Below are 18,947 nucleotides of genomic sequence, written 5' to 3'. Positions count from 1 at the left end.
TGTCAACATAAACACTCTTCGGTTTGGCACTCTTCTGTTTGGAAATCGTCGTGCATATTCTCGCACCGCCTTTAAAGCATTACCGTTGCAGAAACCGTATACAAAAACCATATCAGCATATTCACTATTAGAATACGTACGCGGCATATTGCAAAAGACAAAATTCATCTACTGTTAAAGGCTTTCAAAGAGCGACTGACAAATTCATAACAGAAAGTGGAAAATGTAATCAAATATGTCGGTGCTAGATATGGCAAGAAATGTAAACATTTTTTTTCGATTTCTCTGAAACGGAGCAAAAACGAGCATATGTCTATAGGACTTTTTTTCTTAGTTTTTTACTCCTCTACACGCTCCCGAAGTTTTGCGATTTAATTTGGAAACACCCTGTATAATAGAATACTATGTATTAAAATAAATATTTCTTATACATGTTTTATACAAAACTTTATTGTAAGAGATATACATATGAATTGCACGCGTCTACTCTTTCCTATGTATAAATAAAAATCTAAATAAAATCTATCAAAAAAGAATGTGCTAATACAAACAAAAAGAGAAGATATAATAACATTCATTTTCATAGAATTCTATAAATTAACGTTAATATTCTCAAAAAGCTTAGGAAAATATATGTACAATCACAGAGGAAATTGATTAACCTCTTATAGTAGGTAGATGGTCAAAATTTTGCTGATGTATTGAGGAGCTCTTCGGCCGATTTTCACTTTGGCTATGAACAGAAGGACCAGCCTTAGGTAGTTGGGGTAACACCATTTGACTATAATTGGTATTCTGGAAATATAATAATATATATAATCCTATTATATGTATTGATTTGTATTTTTAGATTACTCTTGTTGTTTGATCATTAAACTTACCCTAGAACGTTCTCGATATTTTTTCAGTTTTTCAAACTCTTCCGTCTCGACATCTGGCATTTTAAAATGAAAATTATCGAAATAAGAATGCCTCAACAATTGTTCGCACGTCCACCTTTCATTTGGATCCTTATCCAAACATTTCTTTAGGAAATCCAGCTATAAACAAGAGATTTATTTATTTCTACATTAATTATTGTATATTACGGAGGTAACTACCAAGGACTAAAAATCGAAATACTTTTATTAACATATTCAATAATAGTGATATACGAAAAATCGAGACCAAATATTGGTATTGGACGTCAAATATTGGTATTTAACCGAAATTTTCAATAATACCGGTATACGCATAATATTTCGATAATACCGGTATTATACCGGTATTGCTATTATTATATACTGCATTAAAGGTCTTCAAACCGAATTTCCAGCTATTTTATTATTTAATTACAAAAAAATCCCAAAATTACTCTACGTTTTCAGGTGTTCACTCAGATATAACTTCTTAAAGTATATGATATTGACAGGATTGGCAATGTCACCTTATAAAAATAACTCGTTACCGTTACCGCCACTCAAAATGTAACGAATCATTGCTTTTTTTTTTACACTAATAAAATATAGCGTTTTTCATTGTTACACACGCACACGCACGCGCGCACGCACACACACACACAAATATACATATATATACATTTATCAATTTTTAAGCTTCATTCCTTTATTAAAAAGTAGAATTTTGATATAATTTTTATATTTATCGCAAAAATTTGCATATAATATTATTTTTCATTAGTAGAACTAGTGCGCACTCAGTACACTTTAAAGCTGTTGTATTTACGTCGTAAAAATGTATGTTTAATAAAAATATAGAAATGAGTTAAAAACTACGAAATTTTTTGTAATTAAATAATAAAATAATTGGAAATTCGGTTTGAAGACCTTTAATGCAGTATATAATAATAGCAATAATAGCGGTATACGAAAAATCGAGACCAAATCGATACCGGTATAATACCGGTATTACCGAAATATTATGCGTATATCGGTATTATAAAAATTTCGGTTGAATACCGATTTAACATCCAATACCGGTATTTGGTCTCGATTTTTCGTATACCGCTATTATTGAATAGAGGTATGGTTGATACCGATATATAGTTGTTAATAAAAGTATTTCGGTTTTTAGTCTTTGATCTTATTAGGGAGTTTTTGCAATAATGTTTATCCAGATACAGTAAACGCTAAAGTCAGGTTATCTTCTTCTTAACAACTAATTAAGAAAAGGATAGCATGACTTTAGCGTTCACCGTATCTGAATTCACGTTATTGCAAAAACTCCCTATTGAATACCGAAAAATACCGGTATTTTTCATATCGTTATAAATCCCTAACTACGAAGGTATATATTACATACAATATATTCTTTTTTCGTTCGATTGCACTGTTTTAAATTAAGATCAAAGCAGATTTATTGATGTTACTTGTAAAGTACTGCCATTTCCACGGGGTAGAGCGTCTTCAAGCGGCGTAAGTGTTTGCGGAGTTGGAAGAGTGATACCAGTAAAGAATTCATTCTGTTGAAAGATGGTCATGTGTCTCGGTAAAAGGTCACCCAGCGTTCTTCTTATTAAGTATAGTTGATCCACATCAGATTTTCCTGGCCACAAAGCTTCGCCCCGTATTAATTCAGCAAATACGCACCCGATGGCCCATACATCAACCGGAGTGCCGTATTGTGTGTCCCCAACCTGCTCCGAAAAACGCACAGTTAACGTCACGATTGTACTCTATAATAATTTAATAAAGAATGAAAATTTTTTAATCTTACATTGAAAATTGAAAATGTTTGCATGAAAGTTTATTTGTTTTAGGCCTAGATTTTCATTACTTAAATAACGTACATATACATATATATGTTTGAACAAAGATAAATCATAAAATTTGAAAAAAGAACTAAATTTTTGTAAATTAATTTCCATCTTTTGCAACACTATTTTATGTATTTAAAAAAAATTTAGTATAAACTAAACAGTACTTAGTATACTAAACAATAGTACTATTTTCTGAAAAAATACAAAGAAGATGACAAATTTTAATGAAAAAAGAAACGATCGATTACTTTATTATCACAAATGTAACATACTGATAAAAGTTATTTGATCAAATCCATTGATTATATCAGTATCAATCCAAGATAAATTGAAACTTGATGAAAATGATTACACGTGGTGTTAACTTGTAGTTTTGTTGAGCGTACTATCTATGCGCAATTAATAGAACTGCTATTATTTTTCTTATAAAATCCGAAAATTTTACAATTGTGCATCCGGATATTTACCAACAATTCAGGTGCTCTATACCATCTGGTTGCGACATATTCCGTATAATTCTCGCCAGGACTCAGCATACGCGCAAATCCAAAATCACACAATTTTACTACTCCTTCGGAGGTAATGAGGATGTTTTCTGGCTTTACATCTCTGTGAACGCATCCAAGACGGTGGCAATAGGCGATACCTTGTAGAATTTGCCAAGTAATTTGTCTCGTTGTGAGATCTGGGCAACCGCTAGGATATTTCTCCATTTCATTCAAAAGGGTGTTTTCACAGTATTCGAATACCAAATGTAATTTTCTCTTTCGTCTGAAGACTTCCAGAAGATTGACTAAGTTTGGATGCTTGAGATTCTGTAGATCAAAGGAAAATATTAATTTTTAATTCTTAATTATTTAATTACATCAGCAAAATTAATTATGTGAATTATATCTGTAAAATAATTTGCGACAAATCGAGACGATCAGCGCGTCCTTAGTTACTTTTCTTTTTTAAAAAATAGTTTTGTGGTTCCAAGAATATTTTTTCTTATAGGCAATTTATTTATATTCGACTTTCTCTCTCACTTTCAAATTCTTAATTCAATCCTAAAGTTTGTACTTATAATTTCGTGGCGCTTTATGAGAAAAGTACTGCAAAGAAATTTTAGCATATTGGTCAAGAGACACCTCGTAATGCAGTACTCTTGTCTACCGAACAAGGAATAGCCTTGAAGCAAAATGTCAAAACGTGGCAGTAATAGGGCTTATTTGAATGCGCATACGTTTGGTGGTGAACCCACTGATTGTAACGATAACGTTAGGTCGGTAAGACCGTAACACGCCAAGATATTGACCGCTGCCCGGTATTGACCGTTGGCTACTTTTCGCAACCATTATTGCATCTGTGTGAGCGTCTTATCGTGTAAATAAGAATGTTACTTCCTTACTTAGAGTACCCGCTACTTTAATTCTATCTTATAAGCAATGGTCGAAGAAACGAGAACGATAAAAAAAATTTATTAAGTATAAATCTAGAAATTCTATTTGTATATTTTATTTTTATAATTATCGTTATATACATATACATTTTAAAATGAAAACAGGAAGTTATAAAGGAGAAAAGAACGAATGAAAAAAATGAATTTATGAATGTATCTGAATATTTATTAAAATTCTCAAGAGACTAAAATTATCCCACCATCATTCTATGTGCGATGGGAACTAGCGGTCGCGAACGTACACGTTCTCAGGGGTCATTCACCTTCAAGAATTGCGACCCTCCACAAACTTGATTATTCCGCAGATCGATCGAATCGAAAAACTTTGAGAACTATATCAGCTATTCTTATAATCTCTTTTTTGTAATAAAAATTATCCGCAAAATGTTTACCGCAAATATCTTACGATTTTCCATTCATCTCCGTTAGATCGTCGAAAAAAGTAATTATAAAAATATGTATTTTTGTCAACTGAAAGAAATGAAAAGAAACTGACCTTTAAAAGACGTATTTCCCGGAGTGCGATCTTACGTATTAGGGGATCATCTTCGGTCTGCTGAAACTTTTTTACAGCTACCAATTTTCCAGTTTGCCGATCCCTGCACTGGAAGACAACGCCGTAGCTACCCTCGCCGAGACGCGCCAGACGTTCGTAACGCTCCATGGCTTTGCTCGGCGCCCGAGACCTGTGCAAAATCATTTTTTACAATATTACTACTGGCTTTTAATGAAATTTCATATTGGAACTAGTAGAAAGCTCGATAATTTACATCAGCCAGTATACATAATATGTAAAATCCAGTTCGAACGAATCCTATCAAACTTTGCAACCGCCTCCGAATGATTTAATTTTAAATCAGTAATTTCTGAAATTATTGGCGAAAATACTATTCGTAGTGTAAAATACATTTACTCGCTCTAAAATAAATATATAACCTATTTTATGATACTGCTTTTTATATCAGTAAAATATTAATTTAGTCGTCGCAATCTCAGTGAAATATTTTCGAAAATTAGAACTTTTTTAAATCTTTGTGTTTAGAAAAATATTTAATTTTTTTTTACTAAATGATCGATCGTTAAGAGTGTCACATTGACTAAATATCGATGCAAATGCTTCGATTAATTACTGTTTTACACAGCGCTAAATCGACATCCAATTGTCTAATTCTTAAATACCCACTTTTTATATTTAGCAAGACATGGTAACGACGTCAATTGTTGCGTAAAGAGCATAGTATCGCGATGTACGGTACCGGCTGGACTGTTTCTATTCCGATGGATGACCAAGGGTCAAGCTACCCCACGAGTTTTGCTTTATTTCGAATTCACGTTTAGCGCAGGCGTAGGTGAAGTGCTGGTCAACTAACGATTGTAATACCGATCCAAAATAATACCTCCAAAATGAGCAAGTAGAGCAAGCGCTCTAAAGCAGCGCAATATCACGACATTTCGATATTCCTAATGCATAGATATTGCAATCATTACTATCAATCAAACAGTTGTTTCGTCAGAAGGATATAAAAATTAAATAGAATCCTATATAATGATATATCGTTGTGTAATCGAAATCAAGATTGCTTCAAGATTAAGAATTTCCATAAAAAATGAAAAGAATTGTTCGATGACATGAATGTGCTTTTTAACATTTAATACTCAACTGACTGTGTACGATATCGATTCAGCAGAAATCATTTCACGAATTAATATGATTAAACAAACTCCATAGGATTACGTACGTTATTTATCGTCGAATTTATCTTTTTCGTGATTATTTGATTCGAATTTGGGGAATTATCTAAGTTCTTAGCGCACCGATATCCGCGCTTGACTCCTATGTGTGTATTTGTGCCTATTATGTGCTATATTTTTTGTTTTTAATTCGATTTGTCAGGAGTCCGTTTTTGTTTATTTTAATTAGGAATTAGCTAAATTAAAAGTCTCTTACCACTGTGGTATGCATTGTCGATAATTTGCAAACCTCACGTCGTTCATCATACCAATGTGCTCGCGCGTATATAATGTGACATAATAATTTCTGACGTAAACCGTATGTGTTAACTTGAAAGTTAATTGCCGCATCCAAATTTGAGTGTAAATTAACAAATAGGATAGAGAACTTGAATCAGGTTTGACCAGGTTATGTGTATATTACAGACAAACACAAAAAATTGTTAACGCATGTTTTGTTAAATAGCTAAATTCACGAATGTACTTTCAAGATTGCAATTATAATATGAAGAATTTTAATTGAGAAACGTTACTATATTTTACTTTTTAAAGAAATCTCGTACTAATATATACATTCGTTACGTGAACAGTTTCTTATATAATCACATTGACCTTTTGCATATTTAAAAAAAGTGCACTCCATTTTTGGAATTTACATATATAATTGTTACAAACAGATAATATTGTTTAAAGTACAAGAAAAAAATAAAATATCGTAGTATTTATTTATTCTAAAAAAGCATCTTTAAGAAAAAGCAAAATGTAATATATTTCAACGAAATCATATCTTACGAAACATTTGCGTATAATATTTTATTATTTTATTATCTTTAATTAATAATCTTAAATTTAATTATATTTTATAATTACTATATCATTATATTATTTTTTTTTAAACTTTAATATTTAATATAGACATTAGAATTATTGAAAAGTTAAAAAAAAGATTACTCGTTATCATTTATTTATTACAAATAAAATAATTTTGTGCACATAATATTATATTGATAAAATCTTTTAAAAAAATGTAACATTATGTGTGTGTATGCGTGTACTTTAATATATCCATAACTTTTTTTACAGTTGTCTTATAATTCTCGTAACAAAATTATAATTTCTCAATGATTCACACGTGGTTAAGTCTAAATTCTATATAGACAATAGATTACGAAAAGATTAATGAGTGAGTGAAATGATAAATATCTTATCCATATAACTTTTCATGATTCTCAATTCTCCAGCCTGAAGTTTTGATCATTAAAGAATCCAATTTGGTGACGACATTCGCGATGAGTACAATTGAAGAAAAAGAACATATTGAGGAAAAAAGAACATAGAAATAATTACGTACAAAAATCCAAAAATAGAGTTCATGAAGTACTCTTGTTAGGTCACCCTCGTTGACGAACATGCCGGACAGTACTAATACGTTGAAGAAAGCGACGGCTTTACTTTATTGTTGAACTCTTGATTATTGAGAATCGATAATACGTTCTCTGAGTGCACCTATATATTCTGACCGTGAAAGAGGTCAAAATATTTTCAACTGTTGGACGGACGCTATAGTGAGTGTACAAGGCGTGAAAAAAATGGAAATACAATATTTTTAGATAATATGTGCCCTATACACGTTTCCCATGACAGACGATAACATAAAAGTGCTAATCGTCAGGTTCAATCTTTTCGACAAATTTATCATATTCGTTTTTAACATTTTATAAATGGCGGTAATATATTATCATATGTGTAACACAACATTAATTTGTCGAAGATAAATGTCAAAGGCTATAGTACAGCTCACTGAGCATAAAAATAAAAAGATAAGTGTTTTATTTTAATAAACAATAAACTTTGTGAGAAGTGTACCTTGAAAATAATCCACTGCAGATAATATAGAATTTTACTTCAAATCAAATAAATATTTTAAAAAATAAATATTTTAAAAAATGATAGTTAACTTGTCTCTACAATAAAAGTTTTAAACAATTTATGTGTAAAACAGATTTTTGCTATTGCGCAACTCTCATGGAAAAAACTTTTGTATTAATAAAATAGACTCATGTTACATAATAATAAACTTCGTATCAAAAAGTATATCTATAGTGAGAAATGACAATGGAATCGATGTCGATTCCAATTGTCATTTCTCATTGGATACATATGTATAATAATATATACAATGAGATTATAACTCTTTCAGATCTTTTTAAAAAATCTCTGTCTTTTCTAATAGATTTTAAAAGAAATAGACAATTAAATGATAAAGTAAATATTAAAAATATGTTTACACAAAGGTGTTAAGAAAAATGGAATATTAGAATAGACTCTTGTAAAATAATAGATACTTATTTATTGAAAAATATATTCGAAAAAGTAAATGTTTAACTAATTCGAAAGTATGTTTTGCGTATTTAACGATGTCGCTGTATTGATAATAATCAATGTTTACCTCCTTGGTAGCAATGGTAGCGTGCTACCGAATAGCCAGAGCTTCCTATCTTGAAGCCATTTGTCCATTCGCAGGCTTCTCACAGGGTTTTCACGCTACGAATGAAATATTCATGTTGCATCCCAACAAACACCGTAGCGACCATCGCGGATTTATTTCGGCGTGTCGACATTGTTGACATAGCCTTTTGCCAAAGCGGATGGTGGCACTAGGTTCTCAATGAGAAACGGATAGATTTTCACTGCATACACGACTGTTCTTTTGCCTAAAACCACGTCAACCAACCGATCGATAATCCTAATGCTTTCAATAGCTGGCTCATCCGCTTTCGCTAATTTGATTTTGATTCTTATTATATATATAGATATATAATAAACTGAAAACTAAATCCACAATCTCTGAAAAAGTACCAAATTTTGAAATATTTTTAATTACACATGAATAATCTAGATATACTTCTATTAATATATAATTATTATACAAATAATTTATAAATGTATAATCTTTTATAAATATATAAACTACTAGAGTTCTGCAACAGATAGAATTTAGTTTTAATTTTAAATTATAAAATCTTTCCTCACACAGGGAAGCATAAATATTATACTTAATTTTATAGTTTTATAGTTTTATATTAAATATTAATTTTTCAGATCAGTAGATACAAGGCAAAAAACATGTTATAGCATAATTAATTTTGATTTATTTATATTTTTATACAGAATATTATTTTATACAGCTAGGGAACACACAGAATATAAGTCGGATATATGTATATTATATTTTATTAAATAAATTCGTCATTTGTAACTTTGTATATCATGGCAACAAATTCTTCTCATATAATATTAAATTTTAAGATTTAGCGCAGCATTCAGGATAAAATAACGTTCTAGTTCTTTTCTTTTTTTCTTTTTTCTTCTTCAATGAATCGATTGCAGAAAATTTACAAGCTACTGCAATTATTCAGGTACGAAACTATAATCATTTTTACACATATATATAAATATATACATGTATATGTATATATATATGTATATAGAATATATTATATATATGTAAGAATATATGTATATACATATATATAGAATATACATATATAAATAACGCATAATACAAATCAATTTAACAATAGATATGCATAATTTGACTTTTCATTGATCTATAAATTTTGTTTCGTCTGGCAGTTTTTATATATTTCTTATATTATATTTTTGTGCGCAAATCAAATTTATTCTTACGAAGAATATTCGGTTTAAAAAAAAGTATATCCTACTCAAATTTTTTTTCGAATGTATATAGATATCTAAAACAGAAAACCTTCTTTACGAAAGAATAAAGCAATATACGCCAATTATTACACTTTATGTTTTTTACAAATTAAAACATTAAGTCTGTTGCGCTACTTTTAAACGTAGTTTAAAGATTTTTTCTTTAAACGCACGAGTGAAAATTGTCTTTACTGTTAATATCTTTTTTCCAAAAATTTTACATGAAATAATAGAAAATGCCCTTTATCTATGACTCACATTATACATTATTATATCAATTTAATCGAGTTTTTTCCAAAAAAATATTGGAGAAAAAAAATTACTATCCGTTGATTATCAGAAAAGCCTGAAATATTTAAACACTCTTTGCATTTCTTTGTATCATGCAAGATGATTTAGCTTTCTCGACGTCTTGCGTTTCACCTCTTACAGTAAATGTTGAAGAGCAATCACTTGTTTTTCCTCTCCGTGTGTCACTTCCACCTAAAAGACGAAGAATGACGTATATATAAAGAGATTTAAAGAATAACATATGCAGCTTTCATGTGAAACATTAGAGATTAACAAGTCGTTTATTTTAATCACAAATTAAGATTAAATATTAAACAGGGTATAATATTTTTTGTGTTCATTATAACAGAATTATTAGTTCAGATTTATATTTTTTTTTCATGTCGTTACCGTCATTTGCCCTCTGCCGCGACTCTCTATTTTCGGAAGATGGTCCGCTCGATCTGGAACGCCTCCACCCACTGCAATTGTAATCTACATTCACGTTACAGAAACTGACTCTTTTCGGGCTTTATGTACATATATAGACGATTATAAATCTTAAAAATTAAGTAATTGTTTTAGCAACAACATAATTTACAAAAAAAAGATATGCAAGAATGTTTTCTTTAAACCTTTAATTGAATACTTTGCATATTTAAATATGAGAGTAATTATAGATTAATAAAGATATCTTGAAAGTGATGCGTGTTGTATTAAAATGCAATAATATGTTAACATACGGTAGGTATATACTGGAATAGAGGTGTAAGCGCTGGTTGCGTGATGACAACGATGAGTTTTTTGCGTGCATTGCTTGGCTTCGGTACAAAAGTCTGGAGTAGTTGGTCTTCCCTGCAGTCTTCTTAATTGCTCATACAGGAACGCTTCAAATTGTCTACAATTATAGTAGTATCAAGTTATATTAATTATAGTAATAAAATTAGTATTAAATGCTATTAAACACTCTGTGCCAAAATCATTTAATTTAATAATTGAACCTGAACGTTAATGGCCGATCATATTTTGCAACGCCAAGAGTAGGTCCAGACATTCCCGATTTGTGGAAGGCGTCCACCTGAAAAAGATCGCTCTGCAAATTTCGCGAAATATGTATATCAACGGATATAATAATTATAGGGAAACGTTTAATTTTTTTTTAATGATTTCTACGAAGGAACATTCTATATTATTCGCATTACAATATTAATAATGGTTACAGAGTCTTACCTGCCTTTTCACTAAGACATGTTCGTTCGCTCTACCGTGACGAATCTGTAATCTTTTCAGTTCCATCAATTGGAAAAAAATTTTTCTTTCGAGATGATAACGACGCAGATTAATTTGCACATCCCTAGTAATAGTCTCCATATTGAGAGCTTGTTGTTTCGCTGTATTTGGACAACACCTCATGTTTCGTCTTCGTGGAATTCTCGATATTCTCGGGCTTGGTTCTATTCCACTGTCTCTACCTCCGCTATCGCGACGATGTTTCCTCCACAATCGTTCTCTGTGACTGTCATCAGCATTTTCGATCGTAACTAAGCGGTTAGTAGTTGTTGATTGTACCTAACAATAATAATGTTCGATCGATATTAAATTAATCTTAAATTAAATATTTATCGTATTTATAAGTAAGTTTTATAGTTACCTGAGGCAAAGAGTCGATTCTTGAAGTTCTAGATACACCCAAAGCTGTGTTAGGAGTCTCTTCCTCACTAGTGCTTGGCAAAACTCGCATAACACCAATTTCATTATCTTCTTCATGCTCTGTCTCATGTTCTTCCATATCCTCCCCGAGAGCTTCCCTGATTTCTTTCTCGACTTCGTCTTCATCCCATTCTGGGCTGTCTAACACCGCAATTATCGCACTTTGATGAAGTGAACGTTCCTCAGAACTTTCAAACGGATGTCTCTTCGTCGATGACTTTGAAGAAGACTTCCCTGTTCTCAGATTCCTTCCCGTAGATGGTCTCGAATGTCTCGTTTTCGCCGATCTCGAAAGTTTTGGAGAACTCGAAGAACTATCGTCGATATAGCGAAAATCTTCATCTCCTAAAATTTTTGTTTGTTAGACAGATCTTTGTTTATTGGAAACCGCTATTATGTATGTTTATTGAAAATATTGCTACAAGCACCATTTCCAATGAGACACAATTATAAGTTACAATTATGCGTGAGTGCGCGCGCATGTGTAAAAGAGCATATCGTTTACAATGAATACTTTAGCCACGTGAAAATTATTTTTAAAAATTCTTTTGGACTCAAAATAATATTTTTAATGCTAGCCAGAAATTTCAGTCGAAATCTGCGCGCGCGTTATGTTTTTATAATTTTTTGAATATTTAAATCTTGAATATATTTCGAATTTAGGCAATTTACCTGCTTTAGTTTCTAATCGCTCTCCGTCGTCTCTTTTAATACGTTCCGACTTTTTGTCACGTGGCGAACCCGTCCTTTCTGGAGAAAAATTTTCTTCCACGTTCAGCGTTGACACTCTCGATTCTGTTGATGATAAATCTGCGGATTTTCCACGTGCGGAGTCATCTAAATTTTCTTTGTCGTCGTCTGTCGATCGTTCGGTAAGTGTTAATGCTTCCATTTTCTGTATTTCATCCGTCTGCATTTTTTGCAAAGATTTCATATCGTCGCGTTTATCTCTGTCTTCTTTTGATTCAGCATCTTTGACTTCCTCACAAGTTACTTGTAGTACACCTTCGCTATTTTCTTTCAAGTTGCTTACAGTTTGATGCGCATCGGATTGTTTTAAAGTTTTTGATTCTTTATCGTCTAATAAAGTTTTTTTTGTGGCAATTTTTTCATCTCGCTGCGAATCTTCCGAAATTAATAATTTTCCATTTTTCTCATTTGGACTCGTGACATGCTTTACTGCAACCGTAAAATTTCTTTGATCCTCCGAAATTGCAGTAATTTTATACTTATTTAATTTCCGTTTTTAAAACTATCTTTCTTTTTATCGAATAAATAAAACCGGATTTGAAGATGTTTAAATCGGATAATTTATCAAAATTTATCTCACCTTCGATTGCTTCTTGCTTTTCGCACCATGTGCTATCACTCGGTATTACACTCTCGAATGTATCTAACCTACCTAAAAGGAAGATTACTATAGCCAGTGTTTGACAAACACATTTAATGTATTAAATTCAATGACCAATGACTGAAAGATTGTTATTAAAACACTTTAGTTTACTTCCTATACAGCACAGACCTCCAAGAAATATTTTAAAGAACGTCTGTAGGATGTAGGAACATCCTACATCCTAAATACGTTCCTTGGATAAAGTGTGCTGTGTGGACTTGCAACAAAAAATATTACATTTAAATTCTTACTTTGCGTCTGATTAATATTTACATCTGCCATACTGACAGGCATCGTTATTTTATCCTTTTTATCCTGAACTTCTTTATTAATTTGCAAACTTTCTTGCGTTATTTGCTGTAATTTTTCCTTTGAAGTATCATGCGTATTAGTCTTGTGTGGCAATGCGACCTTACTTTTATCTGAAAAACTGTTATCTTTGAAAGCTTCTTTTGTTTCCTCTATCACTGTCGTGCTTTTTCTCAAAACATCAGAACTCATCTCCTTTGTAATTTTCTGCACTGACTTCGGGGTGTCAGGCATTTGATCTTTGTGAACCATCGCTGTGACAATCACTTGCTCTACGGTTTCCTGACTAGTACTATCTGTCGCGTCTCTTCGATATCGAGATTCTGTTATCCTCTCGCTGCCACTTTCTTCCTCTTCAACCGAAGAATGCTTCGGCTCTTCTACTATAACACTTTTTTCTTCCTTGTCCGACGATTCATCTCGACCTACCGTATTCTCATCTTTATCAAATATTTTCGACTTGCTGGATCTAGACATTTTTTTAGAGCTACGTTTGTGCGTTTTGGTTAGTTTTGTCTCCTTTGTGCATTCTCTAGGTGTTTTCGATCTTCTTCCAGATACTACTTTTTCACACTTTTTTTCCAGTGATCTTTTCACTACGATCACCTCTAAGCTGTCATCGCTTACACTTCGATCATCATCTTCTTTTCTTAAGTTACTTTTTGTTTCCGTTTCAAAACTTTTGTCCTTCTTGTACTGTTTTTTTGCGTGCTGCCGATGTTTGGCTGCTCCATTTTCAGTGTCATCGTGAGAATAATCGCAACTATCTGATTCGAATGATGAATTTGAATATTCCTCTTTATGTCTCGTCGACATTCTTCTACCTCGTTTTTTTTGCAGATTGTGATCATTGGTGGTATTATCGTCGTATCTATTGATTTATACATAATTTTAAAATTTAACACTTTATGCAGTCAATACTTTTGTTAGTGCAATACAAGAAATTTAGAAAATGACGCAACTCTCCATCTCTATTATTTATATTTAACTACCTAAATTTCTTTTAAAACATATTGAACACTCGCTATATAACTTTTTAAAGAAGAAAAAGTTATTCTATTAACCATTATTATATCGTCATTAATAATTTATAAATAAAAAAATAAAATGCCAATATCTCATAAAAGTAATAAGTATATTTTTATGTAACAATTGTGAATAGAGAAAAAAGGTTTATTACATTTTAAATGTTATATTTCCTTTCGTATTATTTTGCATTGCATTAATGAGGCAATATCCGTTTTACCGTGCGGATTCGCTTCGAGCTCTTCTATCATCCTTTTTCGAAGATATCTTCGACAGACGCACTTCTTCTTCACTAAAACTCCGACTATCTCGACGAGTCACCTTTTTCAGATTACCTTTTCGTCGTGTTCTTCTTTCTATCCATCGCTCTTCATAATAGAGCTCGGGATGTTTGTGCCCTCGATCTCGTCTACAAGGACTACTGTCACTCGCAGTACTACTCTCGTCCTGTTTTATTCGGACCTTTGCTGTAAAAACTAAAATTATTTCAATGACTTATTTTATTATAATAGTAAGGTACTACTAAAATATGTATATTGCAATGAATACCGTATATATATATATATATATATATATCGAGATATTAATCTTTAAAGTATGAACATTTGTAACATTTTTATTTATTTAAAAAATATTTATTATATCAGAGTCCGATTTTTTTCGAGTTAGATTTAGCAAATGTCTATATGCTCTACACGTATACCTAATCTGACCTTTGTTAGGTGCAGTCTTATGCGTTCTCAGTTGCTGCGCTGTAGTACCACCGTGCATTTGAATGAGTTTCGCACAATCTCTGTGTCCTCTATAAAGAGCTGCATCCAAAGGAGTCATCGAATTACCCTTACTGGTTCTAAGAACCGCATTGATTCTTGCGCCATGATCCAAGAGAACTTTACACGCGTCCAGATGACCGTGCAAAGCCGCGACATGAAGAGGTGTCTTCCCGTCGTGAGTAGCAATATCCAACGTTGACGGTCTTTTTTTCGCTAACCATTTAATCAACTCAATTCTACCGGACGCAACGGCCTCGTGTCCTATCCCTGTGCCACGCACAGTTTTAGCGTGAAGCGACCCGCCATGCTGAGTTAGAATTTTCAAGGTTTCTAACTGGCCCTTAGCTGCGGCACAAAGTGCTGGTCTGAAAGACGTCAAATTTTCTTCAAAATATTTTTTAGTTTTTACTATATACAATTGAAATCTAATATAGAGGATTGATTCAATATGTACCAAATATGGTAGGATATCGATTAAAAAAAATCGTTATCTAGGAGGAAATCGTATCAATTATTTTATTGAAAGGCCGATTAAAAATTAAAATTGTCCAGAAATTTGGTAATCTTACGTTCTACCCTTTCGATCTTGGCGATTGGGATCGGCCCCGAGTTTAAGGATAAGAGCGGTGGCATCCGCATGACCCAAAGTGGCGGCGTAATGTAACGCGGAGCAACCATTATCATCCACATAATCCGGATGAGATCCGCACAAGTTGACAAGTACTTCTACACATCTCGCATGGCCTCTCGAGGCTGCACAGTGAAGTGCCGTCAGTCCATCTTTATCCGAAGTCCCTGCGGCTGCCGATCCTCCGGCTCTAAATCAATGAAAAATAATTGTAATAACGAATCTTTCTTAATTTCTTTTGCAGCATCATTTTTTTTTTAATATCATATTTAAAGAGTCTAACTTTTAAATATCATTTAAAGAGTCTAAAATAAAGGCAGTCTAATATTGAAGAGATTAACGTTTAAGAGTCTACCTTGCTAGTGCCAACACCGCCTCCACGCTACCCGCGCTTGCTGCCCACAGAATCGGTTGCCGTCCGTCTTCGTCCTTCGCGTTCACGTCCGCGCCGAATTCAAGAAGTGTTTGTAAAACTTTCAAGCCGACCTTCTTAGGAACGGCGATCAGCCGCACCACAACATTGAGCGGCATAGTGAAGTGGAGATCCGCCACGTAAATCCGGGGTGGAAGGTCGCGCGCCGGCCGCGAGAACCAACCGAACGCATTCCGCTTCCCCACAGACTAAAAATCATTTTTGTATCTTCGGTTGTTTTTTAATATTTTGAAAGGGAAAGTGAGGAAAGAATAATATCGCCGGATATTCTTTTGGATTTGTGAAATCGTTTATTTTTACATACATGTAATTAATGAAAATATGGAAGATCGTAATTACGGCTTAGGACAAAATCAAACGTACTAAATATAGTACCATTAGATAAATTTTCTTGAGTTCAGATCTTCGACCCAGATTTCTTTTGTGTTCTAATGTATATTTACAGACTTAAAAAGTCTTTGCGCGCGTGTAATCAGCTTTAGCTTTAATATCTGCTAACTAATATTAGAATATATTATTCTATAAATATTTAATATTATTTTTTTTCTATTTCGTTATTATTTTCAATTATTATTATTATTATTTTAATTCATTTTTATTACAATGTTTCTGTTTTTTTCTTCCTCTTTTTCTTGGAAGGTCACAAAACTGTTCACTATCGTACATTTAAAGTTTTCTTAAATGTTGGATGACAGACTGAAATGCAGGCCGTGGTATCATTCCTTCCGATCTCCGGGGAAACGACGTGCCGTAATGGTCAAGGAAGGTTAGTAGGTCGTCCTGAGTAACGTCCGTTAGCGATCACGCGAGAAAGCATATCGCGATCATTTCAGCGACTGACCATACAATAGAAGTCCTTGGATTTCAATTGTATGTATGAAACTTACAAACTCGCGCGCGTACAAGCGTTATTTTATTCGTTAGATCAGTTAGATATATGTCGGTGTATGTATTATACGTTCACACTCATATAAAACGAAAAAACATGTATTGCTGAAGATGACCAAAAATTAAATGACGTTTGTTAACTTATATATTGATTCGTGTTCGCAAATGAAAAGCACTTAACACCCAACATAATTTACTTACACGTATGAGAATTTGCAGGGGATAACTGATTCTGCCTCTAGGCAGTTTTCTTTAATATTTAATCTTCGACAAGTTTCTTATATATTTAATCATAGATCATGGATCAATCGCGCATCAGTTAGAAGGCATTCTGAGAATGGATTTGGATATGAAGATAACCCGCGAAAGGCATAATAATTCTGTAAATCAGCTTAAAATAAAGCTATTAACAATAAATGATATGCTCGATAACGTTTATTAATACAGTGCAACGAGCTAAAAGCTGTAAGGAAAGAGAAAAATAATTTGTGCAGTTTAAAAGACGGGCCGAAAAGAAGATAAGAGAGATAATAGCGAGAAGTACCAGTGGCCCAATGGAGAACACTATGTCCCTCGAGATCCTTAGCGTTGACATCGGCACCGTTCGCTAAAAGAACCGCAACCAGCTGAGTGTCCCCGGCGATGACCGCGAGATGAAGCGGGGTGTGCCCCTCGGCATCAGGAGCGTTCACCAGTTCTGGTGCCGCCGCGGCAACGGCACCACCGGTACCCGCGTCCATGCAATAATGGAGGGCGTTTCTCAATGTACGATCTCTATAAGCGGTCGTTTCCTCCTGTTCCTTCAATAATCTCAACACTCTTGCTCTGTCACCTTGTTGACAGGCGTGCATTAAAGGTGTAGCGCCAATGTGTAACACTCTGAAACGGTGCATTTTTCTCATTAGAAAAAAAAAGGAATTTGTATGAAAGAAAAAAATTTATACTGCACATATTTCATTTATTCGTATAGAATATCGTTTCCGATTGCATTACTAATTGTAAGAACGTATTATTCGGCTAACGTCAATCATCTGATGAATATCGTGTTGAATTCCGTCCGTCAAACAGATTGACTTATATGGACAAAAATAGAAGAGCAAATTTAAAGTAGTTCGGAAGAAAATCAATATCGAACGCGTCTCTACCTATAGGGTCTCTTCTTGCGATGATCCTGATACTGCACAGAGCAAGGTGGATCTTGCGACCACGATGTACCGGATGATCTGTGTTTGGACGAACGATGATTCGGATATGGTGTCAGCGGGGGCAAGGACACGTCGGCCACGCGATCCGCTTTTTTCGGTTGAGGCTTCTCCTGCGACTTGAGCGGAATCGGCGGAGTCTTAGTGTCCATGCCCGTCTCTGGCACCTACTCGCGACTACTCCAACCGGTCGCGTGGAAACATCTTCGGACCTCTCGACGGATCGAACTCATCGCGCCGAGGAGGACGTCTAGTCTCTTGACCCGAATAGTGAAGTAGATCGGTGCTTGAAAGAAATTCGGTCGAAAACGTCCATTGCGGGCGAACACGGGGTGGTGTTTGAAATTTCAATGAGTTTGGCTTCGATGCCAACAGAACATATAAGATGAACGTATGCAAAATAAAAATATAGACATACACGCATGTATGTACATATTTGTATGTTATACACAAACTGATGAATAGGTAAATTTCAAGTGTTTTCCAACACACGCTGTGATAATAAATGTAGCTGTCGTAAAAATGAAACTATCGATTTATGTATCTGCGCGCATGAAGGACGACGTTGCCGTAAAATCTGTAACGATGCTCCGCATCCTAAAATAAGCATTCATTAAGGTACGACCCAAATTTTCGATTCTAAATTAAAGTTCAGTTACTGACCA

At 33.4% G+C, this 18,947-nt stretch overlaps 2 protein-coding genes across 4 annotated transcripts; both read right to left on the bottom strand.

Annotated features, from left to right (window-relative positions):
* Positions 1-544: 544 nt before the first annotated feature.
* LOC108722649 (cyclin-dependent kinase-like 4) lies at positions 545-7,339 on the bottom strand. 3 transcript variants are annotated; one of them, XM_018447853.1, is made up of 6 exons: positions 7,282-7,339; positions 4,696-4,885; positions 3,226-3,573; positions 2,369-2,635; positions 882-1,040; positions 545-795 (listed from the first exon to the last, which is right to left on the bottom strand). In XM_018447853.1, the coding sequence occupies exons 1-6, from the start codon at positions 7,302-7,304 to the stop codon at positions 658-660; spliced, it is 1,125 nt and encodes a 374-aa protein (XP_018303355.1). In that variant the 5' UTR covers positions 7,305-7,339; the 3' UTR covers positions 545-657. The 3 variants fall into 3 exon arrangements, with proteins under 3 accessions (XP_018303355.1, XP_018303353.1, XP_018303354.1); XM_018447851.1 differs by lacking the exon at positions 7,282-7,339 and adding an exon at positions 6,148-6,340; XM_018447852.1 differs by lacking the exon at positions 7,282-7,339 and adding an exon at positions 5,383-5,435.
* A 2,644-nt stretch (positions 7,340-9,983) lies between these two features.
* On the bottom strand, positions 9,984-18,495 carry LOC108722634 (ankyrin repeat domain-containing protein 12). Its single transcript, XM_018447832.1, is given in 17 exon segments — positions 9,984-10,091; positions 10,094-10,133; positions 10,332-10,402; positions 10,664-10,818; positions 10,922-11,013; positions 11,151-11,489; positions 11,572-11,975; positions 12,303-12,809; positions 12,961-13,032; positions 13,275-14,203; positions 14,579-14,834; positions 15,072-15,496; positions 15,701-15,949; positions 16,115-16,264; positions 16,266-16,380; positions 17,625-17,959; positions 18,226-18,495. Coding segments are annotated over 17 exon segments (4,434 nt in total). The 5' UTR covers positions 18,435-18,495; the 3' UTR covers positions 9,984-10,005.
* Positions 18,496-18,947: the final 452 nt, after the last annotated feature.

This window comes from Mycetomoellerius zeteki, unplaced genomic scaffold, assembly GCF_001594055.1.
Source record: "Mycetomoellerius zeteki isolate Tzet28-1 unplaced genomic scaffold, Tzet1.0 scaffold212, whole genome shotgun sequence".
Classification (NCBI taxonomy): Eukaryota; Metazoa; Arthropoda; class Insecta; order Hymenoptera; family Formicidae; genus Mycetomoellerius; species Mycetomoellerius zeteki.
This window is presented reverse-complemented; position numbering and strand designations above follow the sequence as displayed.